The sequence below is a fragment of the Struthio camelus genome, chromosome 3 (assembly GCF_040807025.1).
Source record: "Struthio camelus isolate bStrCam1 chromosome 3, bStrCam1.hap1, whole genome shotgun sequence".
NCBI classification, from domain to species: domain Eukaryota; kingdom Metazoa; phylum Chordata; class Aves; order Struthioniformes; family Struthionidae; genus Struthio; species Struthio camelus.
In genome coordinates, this window is record NC_090944.1 from 98,410,780 (window position 1) to 98,425,974 (window position 15,195).

At 42.3% G+C, this 15,195-nt stretch overlaps 2 protein-coding genes across 13 annotated transcripts in view; one reads left to right on the forward strand and one right to left on the reverse strand.

The window, feature by feature from the left end:
• The window catches only part of CEP170 (centrosomal protein 170), a 111,684-nt gene extending 106,395 nt beyond the window's left edge, over positions 1-5,289 (reverse strand). For 7 of the 11 annotated variants that reach the window (XM_068939300.1, XM_068939299.1, XM_068939298.1 and 4 more), the window contains exon 1: positions 5,081-5,282. The gene's annotated coding sequence lies outside the window, so the exon portion shown is untranslated. Of the gene's footprint in view, positions 1-5,080 lie in introns of all 11 variants that reach the window. The other 4 variants (XM_068939293.1, XM_068939291.1, XM_068939292.1 and 1 more) reach the window with 3 other exon arrangements.
• A 132-nt stretch (positions 5,290-5,421) lies between these two features.
• SDCCAG8 (SHH signaling and ciliogenesis regulator SDCCAG8) overlaps positions 5,422-15,195 on the forward strand; it is a 117,185-nt gene continuing 107,411 nt past the window's right edge. The window contains exon 1 of one of the 2 annotated variants that reach the window (XM_068939301.1): positions 5,422-6,123. In XM_068939301.1, coding sequence (XP_068795402.1) covers positions 6,057-6,123 — 67 coding nt within the window. In that variant the 5' untranslated portion in view covers positions 5,422-6,056. The remainder of the gene's footprint in view (positions 6,124-15,195) is intronic. The other variant, XM_068939302.1, reaches the window with a different exon arrangement.

The following is a 15,195-nucleotide window of genomic DNA, read 5'->3' on the forward strand; positions in this document are numbered from 1 at the left end:
TTTACTTTCAATGCTTGTAAACAGCAGCTATCCCAGCATACTCAAAAAAAAAAAAAAGTCAAGTTTGGTACAAATAACATCACTAAAACAGTAATTAAAATCTTAAATATAAAATATTATTTCCAGAAGCTCACCTTCCCCTGTTACTTCTTAAATCTCCTTCTCAGACAGGTGAATTAGAAGTAAGCATTCTACTAAGTATATCGTAAAAACGTCCAATTAACCTGAAAGGCATTTCTGAAGAACTGTGGTATGCATCTAATGCTCTAACATAATCTAAGCAATGTGACTAGTAGAGGATACTCTTCTCCAGAAAAACTCATACAGAAAAAAAAAAAAGTAAAAATAAAATACATTTATTCTGACAGTGTTTCTCTTACTTTAATCAGCAATATATATATGCACTGCAAACCAGTTTACCTTAAAACAAAAAAATAATCTGGGTTTATGACAGGCATCTGCTAAAGCAGAAGTGACAAAACTTGAAAACCTCAGTCTGACCTCACTGCAGGAACAAAAGAGAGGATGTAAAAGTTTTTTTTCAGTTTTAAAAGCAAAACTGGAACACAGACAGTGAACATCATGACTGCCATTCTTCTCAGCTGGAAATCTATGAATTTGAAGGCTAAATTCCTCCTTTAAAACACAACTAAAACGCAGTTACTGATTTCTTCAAAAAATAGAGGCCAAAAATATTTACAAAACAGGAAAAATACCATAGTTCCTGAAGTGCTTTGAGGAATACGAGGTGAAAAATTAATGAAAATATTCAAAAATTCACAGCCTTAACTTTGCGAAATAGAGGATACCAATATTCGTCTGGCACAAAAATCTTCCTTTTCCAGAAACCAAGGCCAGACAGGTTATAACAGGATTACCTCTCACCCTTCTCCTCTTTTCATACCTGCTTTTCAGAGATACATTTTTTTTCACCCAGTGATATGTTCTGAACACAAAGTCTGTGACTGCAGTCATTTACATATCAAGAATACTCATTAAATGCTGATCATAAGAACTAAGCTAGTATTTTAATTAGTTTGTTTTCTTAGATTTATACATAACCCTCTTTCTGACCACAATATTCTGCAGTGACATAGAAGACAGTCAGATAGTAGAGCTGAGTAGACCAAAAGGCTCTTTGCTACTGAAAAAAGGAGTACTCTCTTCTTACAGGCTGGATACTCCTGCCCCCGCATTCTGTGTGCTCGCTCTGGCGTTTCTCTGACCACACAATAAGACAATTTATTTGCCAACGCAGGAGAAAAAAATCAAGTAAAACAAAAAGAAAAGCAGTTTTCTGCTGGGTTAGTCAACTGAACCAACTATTCACGTAGTTAGACAAGTACTGGAGACACTGTGACAGACAGGGTAGGGCCACGCTGCACCGGAAATGGAGGAGAGTGGGGAAGAGGGACTGCTCTATTCAGAGGCGTCAAGACACCAGATCTCCTAACCTGTATCATCCTTAATGTCCACCTACTCCTTTACTTCCATCTAAGAGCCTGAACGGTACACTTCAAATTCAGTGATGCGGCACTGACTCCCTTCCGCAACACAAGTCTCCCTCTCTCAAAGCTTTGGTGTCAGGAGTCCACTATAACATCTATGTGGCTTTCAGGTGAAGTCTCTAGAAGAAGCTGCTTTTGACATAACACATGATAAAGAAAATACTTATATTAAGTTAAAACATATGTTTTTTGGTGATCACCTAAAATTCGAATTAATTTCTAACTACAAACACAGCCCTAAAATGAAAACACCTCTCCAGGTTTTACAGGATAGAGTGGAAGAAACTAAATTATATGGGAAAACCAAGCTCTTGCAATTTGTTTTAATATTTTTCTCTACGCATAGAACTGTACAACAGAGATACAGAGCTGTTTAAACCAGCAGTTTGCACTCTCCACAGGCTCCAATTTACACACACCATGGTATAGTTTAACTTACATGATCACATACTATTTTTCCCCAGAACATCTGCCTCATTCAACGCACAGGATGGTCTGTGATCCAGAGCACTGTATAGTGAAGGAGGCTATTACCTGTAGACCACTTTGTTGAAGAGCTGTAGTAACAAGGCAAATAACTCAAAAAAAGACACAATGGTCAGAACTAGAACGCAACAAATGTAGACATTTAGTAAAAGCATTAGATCCTTAAAGGATCACCTAGCACTATCATTGTAAACCTCTAGTTGTTAGAAAAGGAAGAACGTACATATCTAATACTAGCTCCCAGTCAGCAAATCAGAAGCTCCATCCCCCTATAACAAAGAACTTTCTTTTCTCAAATTCCAAACAGTCTCCTGGTCGCTACCATACCAGTTTTTACTAATCATACACCAAGTTCTTCAAAGAGGGGGAAGTGCATGCCATTGTTGTTGGTTTTTTTTTTTTGTTAAAAAAAAAAACACCCCACAAATGTTAGAAGCAAATACAAGAATTTCTACAAGTTCTGATATTTGAATATATTCAATGCCTGTCTCCTCTGTTAAGTTTTTCTTAAGCAAAAGTAAAATTTCCACAGATATCCTTGGCTTCCTGAATAACAAAGTAAAAATAATCTGTTTCACCTCCACTTAATTCTGCTTGCCAAAGCTAAGAAGGACAGCTGCCACAAGGAAATAGTCTTTGTGTAGAGATTCAAGGAGATACTACGATATCAGCTTACATTATTACATTTTACCTGCGTTTGCAAGAACTGGAAATTGTACCTCAAAATCAATTTCTGCAGCTATTCATGGTTTAGGCTTTATTCCAGTTGCTCAAGGAAGCTTCCTAGTTCCCATCTGCAAGTAAACATAGACTTCTCTAGTTCAATTTCAAGAATGCAACTCTTTTCTGGACTGTATGTTATCAAGAGAATTGTTAAAAAATACCTTCCTGCCAGGCCTATTACAGCTTATGAAGCCCAATACAGAACCTATTCTAATTTGCAAAACCCAGCCTGATTTGATACAGGAGGGAGTCACCTGCAGGATAGCCGGCACAGATGTCAAAGAAAATGCAGCACCAAGATAAGGTAAGTTCAGTAACAACTTTCATGTCAAAATACTTCTCTCTAAATGTAGAAAAGGAAATATTTTTATCCGATTCATTACAAATGCCTTTTAGATAGTTCATAAGTTAGAGGGGAAAAAAAAGTCTTATGGCTTGCTTTTGACAAAATTCTGTGTATACTCAGCTATTCTTTTCTCTCCATTTAGGCAGTCTTCCTGACCTCTTTCAGAGAGAAAAGAAAACAAATACGTGTATATAAACTGAAAAGTATTTGGAAAATCAAAAAGGGAAGGGAGATTCTTAAACGTATTTATGTTCAACCTTCCCTCTCAGCCCTTTGTTAAGTAAAGTTTAGGATCTTTCATACCTACAGAGCTCAGTTCCAGTAAGACATACTCCTCAACATCTGGACAGAAAATAATTCCCAGAGGAAATTAATCATAGGAAATCACAGCATATTTAATCACATACTAGTTCAGTTTACAAAAATCGTCCTGTCCCACACACCATTTTTCACTGTCACAAAGCCTTGAACAGCACTCCATGGCGGGGGGGGGGGTTCATCATAGCGCCAGGAACAGGCTTTATTCTTTCAAATAAATCAAATACTTCATGAACACCTTTGCTTTCACTGAGAAGAAAATAATTTCTTCAAAGGGCTGATCAGCGCGTGCTATCTGTAACCTCTTATCTAGGTTGTCACAAGAACGCAACTCTTATCTTCAATTCATCAGCACAGCAACTACATCTCCATTTTTTCATAAAACAGTAAGAACAGATGGAGTAATTGTCGGCTCATCTTAAAAACGTTTAAAATAACGTCTAAAAGGCTGGCAACTAGCACAACACCATCAACACTCTTGTCACCGCGAGCTCCTCCCGGCTCGTATACATAATTATGACACCGAACGGCCATCATCCGCGCTTCATCCAGCTGGCGTTTCTCCAGCCGGGCTTGCGAGAGATGCACGGTCACCTCTGCCTGCTGCCGGTGAACGCCAAACGCGCCCAAAAGCGATCTGGAGGAGGCTACTCCTTCCCCCCGCCCGCAGGGCCGGCGGCATCCGGCCGCGGCGGCGTGTGCGCGGGCGGCCAGGGCGGAGGGCGCCGCCGCCGAGCCGCCCCGAAGCCAGCTTCCTCCTCTACCAAACGCTTTATATTTGAAAACCGCCATCGGGTTTTTGTTAGATCCGTAACCCGTTCGTTTCCAGGCCAAAGAGACAAAAGTGAGCCCAGCACTTTTCTTCCACCACCAGGGAGAGGCGGAGATTGGGGGGGGGGGGAAGGTTATTCTACGTTTCCTGCGGGAAGAGTCTCAAGAATGGAAAGATCGAGCATTCGGGAGAGTGTTATGGAACGTAAAAGACCCTCTTTGTTGGGTGGAAACACACAGTAAGAGAGATGGCAAAACCAACAGATCTTCTCCATCATCCCGCTCCAACATCGTTATTTCAAGGGGGCGGCGGCGGGAACACTGCATGTCAAACGAACAGTTATCGGTCATTTTTAAATCTGGAGAAACACACCCTCTCCAGCCACGGGGCAGTTTTTGAAATAGGAGTGACCGGAATAAATAAATAAATAAATGAACAAACAAACAGCTGAAAAGGTCTCCTCGAGACGCGGAAATCCGCCGGCGGGGGAGGGAGGGAGGCAGCCTGAAGAGCCGCGGTGCCCGCAGCCGGCCGGGTGGGCTGGGTGTGTGCCGGCGGCGGGGGCGGCCGGCCGGGCCCCACGGCGGCGGCGGGGCGGCAACGGGCCGGCGGCTGCGGGCACCGGCATCCGGCGGCACCATCTGCATCCAATCTGCGCCGCTCCCCTACGGGCTCGGCGCGGCGGCAGCCCCCCGCCGGCCCCGCCGCGCTGGCGAGGGGGTGGGGGACCGCAGCGGGCACGACGGGGAGGAGGAGGAGGGGGGGGCCGTCCGCTACCGCCCTTCGGCCGGGCGCAGCCCCCCGGCGCGGCGCCTGACACAATAGGCAGCGGGCGGATGGCGGGCAAGCGGCGCGACCCCGGCCCCCCTCCGGCACGGCTCGCACCCGACCCGCAGCCAGGGCGGCAGCACCCCCCTCCCCACTCACCCCTTCTCGGAGGCTCGCCGCGACGGGGAGGGGCCGTCCCTGGTGCCGCCGCAGCCGCCGGTGCTCACTGACCCGGCATCCCCGCGGGGCGGGGGCGGGGCGCTCCGCTCGGTGTCCCTGTAGCAACCGCCCTAACGTTATTCCCTGCACATAGCGGCTAACGGGCAGAGCGGGGCACGGCACTGCGCAGGCGCCGCCCGAACGCACACAATGGGGGGGGGGTGGGGGGAGGCCAGCGCGCAGGCGTCAAGGGACGAGCGGCGCAGCGACCGAGCTGCGCCTGCGCCAGCTTCAGACAATAGGAGGGTGATTGCACTCTCCGCGCCGCCTGGCGGGCGCTCACTGCGCAAGCGCCAGAGTACGCGGTGGCGGGAGGTAAACACAGCTTCCCCCCCCCCCCCGCCCCGTCCCCTCTGGCACGACTGGACCTGCGCTATACCCAGCCACTGCGGACCCGAGAACGTAGGCGGAAGAGCGCCCTTGTGCGCAGGCGCGAACGCGGCCGCAAGCCACAACAAAGAGGAAAGCAGGGTGTGAGATTGCCCACCGCCCGCTGCCGGGTGGGGGAGGTGGGCGGCCAGCAGAGACTACACCTCCCAGGGAGCACCGCGCGCCGCGCCGCCTGCTGGGACTTGTAGTTTCTCTGACGGCCTTGCCTCACGCCGCGTAGCTCGGGGGCGTGGCGGGGCCCGACCGTTGCTACGCTCCGCTCTGGCTGGGGGAGGCCGTTCGCGGGTAGCAACGGACAACGCGGAGGAAGCGGAGCGTGTCCCCCTTGCGCATTGTGGGAGTTGTAGTTCTTCCGGGAGCCTCCGGCGCTTGTGGCGCGCGGGAAAGCGGAGCGGCTCGAACTACCGTTACCGGTCGCCGTTGCGGGGTGCCGGTGTGGCGGGGCATCGCCTGGTGGTTCCCACGCGCTTCCCCTGTAGTGGAGCCCCGCCGGCGGCTGCGGTGTCCGGCAGGGACGGGTCTCCTCATGCGGGCGCCCCGGGGGGAGCCCGCCCTGCAAGAGTCCCTGGAGCGGTACCAGAGGCGCCTCCGAGGTGAGCGGGGGCCGCCGCGGCAGGGCGGGGGGGTCCCGGCCCGGCTCGGCTGGGGCAGCGCCGTGCCGTGCTCTTGGCGTACTTGTGGCAGGAGCCGAGTTAGCTCTTCTGGTGCTCCTTAAACCGGACCTCTGGCTAGAGCAACATTATATCGGAGTGAGAATTTGTTTTCCCTGTAAAAGCGCATCTGTACAACGGCCTGACTCGAACTTGTGAGAACATGTCAGCCGTGCTCGTATCCCCCCCCTTCCCCCGCCTTTTATTTAATCAGTGCGCTTTAACCCCAAATTAGACCTACAGCCCGTGTGCTTCGAGCTTCTGCAGTTTGAAGCCAATTAAAGTGTGACTGGCTAGCTTGTTGTTGTTCTCTTCTTCCCAAAAGTGCTTTGGGGAGTTGGAACTTCTATAAAAATCAGAACGAACCTAAAAATACAGTGTCTGGCAAACTATAAGGTAGGGTCATGTGATTACATGTGTGATTGCATTAGTTCTCTTTAACAAGTTGTAGTGCCCCTGGTGCTGCTTGACCATGAGCACTCTGCTGGTCCACTGCAACAAAAATAGTCTTGGTTTATTTTGCGTTGCAACAGACTGCTAAAGTAAACGGTCAGATATCACACCTTAAATATAGTTAATACTAGCCGAAGTAGTTGTCTGATCATAACCTTGGCGTTAATGGGGCTGCTGCCTGTTTTGTGTGCTTTTCTTTGATTTGTGCACAGATCTTAGCTTTCACTGAAGTGTAAAATTCTAGTCATAAAGAAGAGGCAGAAAAATGATTCTTATGAGCGTGATCATTCCCACATCATAAACTGTATTCATACCTGCCTTCTTATCCAAGAAGCACTATATATGCAGAGAACATTTTTCCCCTCTTTGCTATGACAGCTGAGCGTTACAAGCTTTCAGACTACCTCTGACTGGTAAAAGTATGTAACCAAATCCTGAAGAAAGCCAAAAGATAATCTGTGGATATGCCACCCTGCTTAGCATTAAAAATATTGTGTTCCAGATCAACACATCCTGAATTCATGTTTTATTAAACAGCATTTAAAGATAATGAAAATAAATCTAATTTGTTTTCTGATGCTAGTGAATTACATGAACAATTGCAATATAGGAAACATTATTGCAAGAAGATAAAACAATGGAAATATTTTTTAATAGCCACTTGATACTTTATTCTTAGCAAATACTTCACCTTACTCTCTCAAAATAGCATCAGTTGTTTGTACTGAGGATGGATCTTGCTTTGTTCCAGAAGATACAGCTTTGAAGAATTGTCTCTAGTTACTTTTCCAGGAGTATAAATGGGTCATACAGATGTTGCTTGGAAGCTACAGATAGAACAGTTAGAAGTACAGAGATTGGAACATGTATTGAAATGTGTAGAGTCCCTTTGTGCTATGTAAAAATGATGAGTAAAAGTTATGACTTGCCATGCATAGGCACAGTTAATCTTTGAACTTTATCACATTTCCTTTTTCTGTGGGCCAGTATGGAAAACCACTGGATAATTTTCAAATGCTCAGTTTGGACTGAGGCAAAGGGTTTTTGCTCTGACTTTTTATTGTTCCTATGATATGACTGATTTTCTGTCAAATTCTTTGAGGATTAAACTCTGCATATAATTAGAGTCCATTCCTTTAGACTGTGATGAAACCAGATGGACTGATTATTCAGGTTTTTTAAAAAAAACTACAGTCGAACAACTACAGTATTGCTGCTTAAAAAAATCATCTGGTGGCATAATGTCTCTGCTTTATTACAGAGTACTGTCATGCATAGAGGGATAGCTTTGTTTAGAAAGGCCGCGCTTGGGGTTTTTGTTTTCTTTTGTTCATTTCTCCTGCATTACTAGAGGCATAAGTACAAGCTGAAGTAAGTAATGTGCTGAAAATGTGTGGTTTTAACAAGATTTTTGCCTATTTTCAGAGCACTTCTGATTATCTAGAATACTTTTTCTGGATTGTTTACTTGTTTTTATACAGATCTCAGAAGGAGATACATACGCTTTTACTGAAACATCTTCTGAATTGTTGTTCTTGTTCTGTGATAGCCTAGGAGGGTGACCTACCTTTTCATTTTAGTTGCAGGCCAGTCCATGATGGTCTTTTGCATCTCTGGTAAGTCCAAAGGGTTGCATACAGGCAGTGAGAAAGGCAGATTTCCTTTGTTCGTGTTCATATAAGGAGATTTGTTGGTGTCCTTTAGTTCCAGAGTGCCCAGGCAGCGTGCTGTGCTCAGTATCCGTCCTTGTAGTTATGGTCATCCAGCGGTTACGTTTTGCTGCCTGGAGCCCCTACAGGATGTGATGTTCATGGCTTTCTTAGAGACTGACAGCAGTGGAAGCCAAAGGCCTTTGGACTCTAAGCCTATTCAGGCTAATTTCAGGGTGCTCAATATTTCTTTATATAAATGTTTTTTTCTGTGTATGAGTAGCTTGGTAAGGACTTCTTAGTTCATTCCTTTATTCAGACTAGTCTTATTTTGAAAATATTCTTTGTTACATTTTGCAACAGAGTCTGAATATTGTCTTTTCTCTTAGGTCCTTTGTTGTGCATTTTGAGTGATCCAAGGGAATCTCTCTTTTTCTCAACTAGAAAACCTGTTGAGGTGATAGGGGAGTGTCATATTCATATCTTCATAGTTATGTAGCCTTTTGATATATGGAGTTGAAGCATGTCTTTGTACCAAGTTATCTGGATGTTGTCAATGACTTCTTTAACTTTCCTGTGAGTTCAAAGGGCCTTTCTCAAGGATGTTGCATCTTGGCCTGTTTAACTGTGTGCAAGAGTGATATTAAAGCTCCTCATATCAAATGAAGGCATGCATGTATTCTCTTCATACCACTTTCCATTTTTCCTGTTTTTGACTAGATTCCCTTACATTGGATCCATTATGGTTTTTAAATCACTTTGGAACATTTGAGCTTCTGGTGGCTGTTTCCCTTCAGTTTCCGCACCATTCTGGGAAATGTGGACCTCTGCCTTTTCCCATGCGGTATAAAGATAGGACCAACTCCATAGATCCAGGAGTGCTTCTCAGTAGGTGGAGATCAATAGGGTAATATGCAAACATAATCCCAGTGCGGGGAATGTAACATGGATTCCATTATGTTTCTCAGCCAACCTCTTTGTTTCTCAGTGGTGTACAATTTTTAACTCCTTTGACCCGAAAAACATTCTTCACGTCGTTAGCGCTAGCAGTAGTTGATTTACCGAATGTCAGTAAAGATCATTATTACTTCATGAGTTGCCGAACCTAATTCTTTACCCATGTTTCATGCATAATTATGCAGTTTGAGACTTTTCTACAAATTCTTATAATTCCAATCCAGATTCTGCAATTTTAGACAGCATGCCTGCAGCATTAATTGATATTTTTGACATGCAGCATTCTTAAACTGCTTGTCATGCTTGACCTATGTCTGGCTGAGACATAGCAACAGGTTCTCTCCATTCTTTCTGGAGATCAGAAGAATAATTTTGTGGCCTTGTTCATTGAGGTGGAAGGCTATTTAAGTTCTCAGAGAATAGCGTTTGCTCTTTGAGGCAGTGTCCTTTGCTGTAAAGAGAGATCCCTCGGAGGACTATTACACAGGATCCCCAAGTGTGCACTAGAATCCAGGAAACTTAATCAGGTGGCCAGAGGACAGAAAGTGAGACCAGAAAACCTGACCAAGACATAACTGGACTTGGAGGTCAACGGAGAGGTTTCTGATGAAGTAACAACCATCCTATAACGGGGCTTTTCCTGAATATTCTAGACTTTGAAGTCTTTGTTGTTTGTAATACAGAGTGGTATTTGTACGGTTTGAGTTATTGTGTGTAAACTTTCACACGACAGAGACCGTTTTGTTCAACCTGAAGTTTAAACTCTTTAGGGGATAGTAACAGTTCCAAAGGTATCCCCAGAGGAATGCAGATGCTTTGTAATGAACTGTAAGTGCTGTGCTCTTTCACTCACGTTAACTCAAAATTGGCACAGTGTGAATGGCCAATGGGTCTCCTATCGCACCATTGTCAAGAGAAGAGTGTCATGGCAGAAGTCCTTCATGCTACTTTCCCCTAACGGCAATAGAGGTATGGAGGAGATGAGTTAGAACTCCCTTCTTTATTCTAGCTTTCACCTGACTCTTTGGTCAGAGGAGTTCACTTATTCAACTTCAGTTCAGTTCAACTGTTCACTTTTTTTAAATCTGAGTTTTCTGACAGTGTAAAGACTTGCTCTAGCTGACAAATGGGGCAGAATTACTGCAAGAAAAACGTCAGGAGAGAAGGAGGGGGAGACTGTCATTTTCAGCTATGGTGGTAATCAACAGCAATCAATGATAATGAACATCTTGTAAATCTTTATCCTAAGAAAACATGGAAATGATATGCTCTATTCCATTGCATTACTGAGCGTGAAGTCCTTCCATATGACTTCAGAGGATGAAGATGCAAGCTCTAATAGGACCAGATGAAATGTTAAGGCTTATACAACAAAGTTACCTTGAGTGGCTGCTTTCTTTGGCTCCAGAATCTACTTTAGAGAATAAAGTAGGAGAAATAAGAAGTCAAAGCAGCCTTAGGAGAAGTGAGTGTGCAGCTGAGTTACCAGCTTTCCAGGTTAGTTGGGATACTGAAGCAGCTAAGAACTAAATTTTAAATGGTAACCTGTAATTGTTTTTTTTTTTTTTTTTTTTTGGGGCAATTGTTTCCAAGTGTTCTGCTGAACAGAGCACAAAATGTTTGTGTGAGAGTCAGTCAGAAGGAAATGGGAAATCCATGGAGTTTCATATAGATGTGAGGGTCTCTAGACCTCAGTCAGGTGCTTTAAACTGCAGAAAGGGCTAATTTAGGTACTTGAAAGGATGAAGGTCAAAGGTCCAGAGAACAGCCTCCTTTTACAGCTGGTAAAAGGTGTGTTGAAAATGGTCTGTTTCTCATATAATGCCAATGAAATATGAAGACAGAAGAGCCAAATAAGTGTATCAGTAACTCCTTATTTTGATCCATCTGTATGTTAAACACCTCTCATGACCTTTTGAGGCCTGGCTAATGAATAGGCAGTTATCATTCATTGCTATTGTTGAATGTTTACATGTAAAATTCTAGCAGCATAGGTAGTAATTGACATGTAGCTTTCAGTATCAAAACTGCTATGTACCATGTAAGTCATATGCATGCCTGGGATTGGCAGCTAATACTGAAGAAGTGTTGGTTCATATCAGAATGTTAAGTAAGGTAAATTCCAAGACTAAGCAAGACACAGTAAAAACTTACACGAGATTTTTCAGCTTCCTTTCAGGTGTCTGAATTGGTACTTCCTAAGGAAATCCCATTTTGAGCAATGACCTTTCATTTGCTGTCTGATATCTCTAAAATGGGAAGAGAGAATCGGTTATATCTAGCACACATTACTAAATGTTTTAAAATAATCTAGTGAGTGAAAATATATATTATTATTGAAGGCCATCTTTTGTTGCCCTGTCAAAATCTCTCCAACAGTAGAGTAGCAAATATTTCAAATAAAGTTAATTTAATTTCTGTCTTAGTCCAAACAAAAAGGTACACTCATGCATGCCTCACATTTCTGGTGATAACTAGGTATTCAGGAAGTAGAACTCTTCTGTGTAGGCTGTATGTTTTTCTTTGATATTTTTAAGTAATAAGGCTAAAATGCCACCCTGAAAGAGGTACATTATGCACTATTTTAGGTTTCGAAATGTCAGTAGAAACAAAGTCAGAGCTCGTGTACTTTTGGACAGTAGAAATTTCTTTTAAATGTCTTGTTTATTTGTTTATTTTTGTTTTCACTAACTGATCTAATTATATCTTCTGTTTTGCCAGTTATTGTTTCTTTCTTTTTTTTTTTTTTTAAATCCCTACAGACTTACTGTAATTCCTGCTTCTCTAACTTTCTAGGGCCATTTTCTGATTGGGAACCATGGTGTATCAGAACGTGAGCTGTTCAGCATGTTTACAGCCAATAGCTTCCAGTAGTCTTCCTGTAAACATTATTAGAACTGGATCTGTAGCCTTAGCCGATAGGGTTATGGTAACTATAGCGGTATGAAAAAGTTTATTTTCCTTCAATTTCTGTTGCTTGACACTTCTCTCCTAGCAGCCGGAATTATTTTCCATGTCTTTCAGGCAATTGTGTTGTTTTGGATGATTAGTTCCTTTGCTAAGCTCTCCATTAGCTCTCAGAGTGTTTTCTGTGGCATTTCTGAGCTCATGAATGAGGTAGCTTTGGTGCTTTCATTTAAAGGAGTGCTCTTTATAGACAGTCTTGGGCAGTGTTTGAAAAAACATCTTTTGTTTTAGGCAATGCACACATGATTCAATGCTTTCTCTGTTTTTTCTCTTTTCATTTCAGTGGCCAAATGTTCTCACAATTCCACCCCCACCCTGCTTCAAAGCTGATTGTCACCTCTTTGGAAATATAGCAACCTCTTCCATGTTTTATCTTACTTCAGATTATTCTGGCTTTAGCCTTTAATTTGATCTTTTTTATTGATTAGTTGAATGGATCAGTAAAGTATCTCTAATGTAAAAGAAGTGTTGTCATTCAGCAGTAGCAGTGACATTCCCATACAAAAAAATTTACCTGTTATATTTATACTAAGAAACTATCTGGAAAAGGGATACCTCTACTATACTTAAAATATATATTTTCAGGGTGTAGTATTTAGATTTTGTAGTTGCAATGGGTAGAAAAAACAACAAGACTTATCAATGCTTATTTCAGGACGTAGAAGTATCTTTATTCAGTGTTTGAAATATATTATTATGTGCTTTTTGAACATTAATCAGTGTTTTTGTCAAGGCCCTATCAGTTTTGTCTAAAGCATTACGCGTAAATGAACTTAAATGTAGCCAAAAGTTTCATTCATGTTTAGGTGAATTGAAGGGTAGGGATGTGTTTGAAGCTAGAGCAGTATGGACCTGTTTTTGTTTAGCTGGTTGCTTCTATCAGTGAAATAATAAGCAATATATTACTTTTTCTTAGGCTTTTAGTCACTTATGTCATTCCTGAGGCATTAGATAATAATTTTTGTCCCATATGGCAAATACAGTGCTCTCTTGTGATTCTTACCTGACAGTTGAAAAATGATAACGTTTTGATGGAGCAGTTAGATCTTTTCTTTTGATTTATACCCATCAGGTTTTGTTACTGGTTTGTCATTTTTCATCAGCAGATGAGATCCTTTAAACATGGGAAACCAAAGAACTGTATCAATACATTGGTGGGGTTTGTTTTTTTTTTTTTGAAGTTTTAATCCAGATAAATCCAGCTTCATCCGTATCGTCAGCTGGACCCATGTAACACATCAGTGGAGTTTTATTGAACAACAGAAACATATGTTCAGATTTTATTTGTGTAGGCTTGTTAAGATGCAGAAAAGAAGAACAAAGGCAGGACTGAAAATTACATGTGCAAATTACAGTACTACATGCAAGTAGTTTTCTGCAGTATGTTTTTACTCAGGCCTAGTTTCTATAAAATGTACAATTACAGGAGTAGTATGACCAGAATAATTGCTTTAAATGTGGGAGCACTTGAAATTTAGTAACTTCTGAATTCATTATGAAATCATCATGTTGCCTTCAAATAAAGACTCTTTTGCCCATCAGTTTGCATTCATAGAGGTTCTGTATGCTTCTTTCAGGTTTAAAAAGGATATTTTTACATTGGCAGAAGCAACGCAAGTATATAGTCCCACTATGTAATGTTTCATCTTTTGTCCTAATGCACCAAATTACAACGTTTCCTAAATAAGGAGATAATCTATTTATTCCTTCCTATGAATCCAGTTCAACTCTTGTTAGCTGATGTAAATGTTAGCTCTTCAGTGATTAGTGAATCCTAAACACAGACGTTGGAAGCTCTGAACTCCCACGTTTCCAGGTTGGTGAACTTTTTGCTCGTAGTAGCAGCCATTGTAATTTGGAAATCATCAAGCCTTCAAGAAACTTTGGCAAATGTTTGGTGCAGCTTTCAAAAGCATCGTGGCGTTATTGTGGAGGCAGGGAAGCTTAGACAAGAAAAGTGGATATTAGTGTACCATCAATAATACTTTTAATGTGTTTTACTCCTACTGCTGCCCAAAATGTTTCAGGAAAAAGAGGATGTAGCATCTGAAGATCTCTGTTATCTTTGAGGATAAAGTAGTAGCACAGAGTTTGGAAGCTGTGGTGTTACGTTCTCTCTACAAAGAGAGAGGAGGTCTGGAAAAAACTGTACATGTACGTCTTTTTTTCTTCTCTGGGTATAGAACATAAAAGCAAGTATTTAGGCTCCCAGGATCTCTGACAGAGGCCTACAGTGAATGAGAAATGAAATTTTCTTGCTATTGGATGACATGCTGCTTAAATACCTTAACTGATGTTGAACACCTTTTGGCTACAGGTAGTTGCAACATAGTTTGGTAAATATGTAAAACTTTGCATCACAGGGATACTTCCACTATTGCCTGGTTAACTGTCCCACTCCCATAGCGTCCTAGAGCACTCGAGAATGGATGAACAACTCGAGTATGCTCATTAGCCAGGAGGGATGTCTGAGCGAAAAGCTTCTTTACTGAGACGTTTCCTCTTAAAATATATTCATTACATTGCTATAAGTATTTAAAATGTGCTTTTTATGTTGTCTTTTTACATAACTTAGTTAAAAGATGGAGTACCTGAAAATCAAAAGAGGTAATGCTAGTGTTAAGATGATCCTTTAAAAATAGGTGTTGAGAGGAGGTTAATACAACATGAGAAAGGTCAGGTTTTCATTAAAACCTAGCATTGCTAAAAAGTGAGGGGAGCTGGCATGCTGAACTGAAAGCCATATTCTTAAATATTACGTCTTTTGGGGGGATATTTATTTTTTCTAAACTACTGATGAGTTACAACCAAGCAGACAGAAAGAATGAGAAAGACTGCTAAATCCCATAGGAGTGGGAAAAACAATGATTTTCCAACTTTAGTTAGTATTATCTGAACCTGAAAAAGACAGGTGAAGTGAGGGCACAAATACATACCTGTCTTTTGTTTCCTGGCTTGAGCTAGTATTCATTTTTCCAAGTGCAAAAAA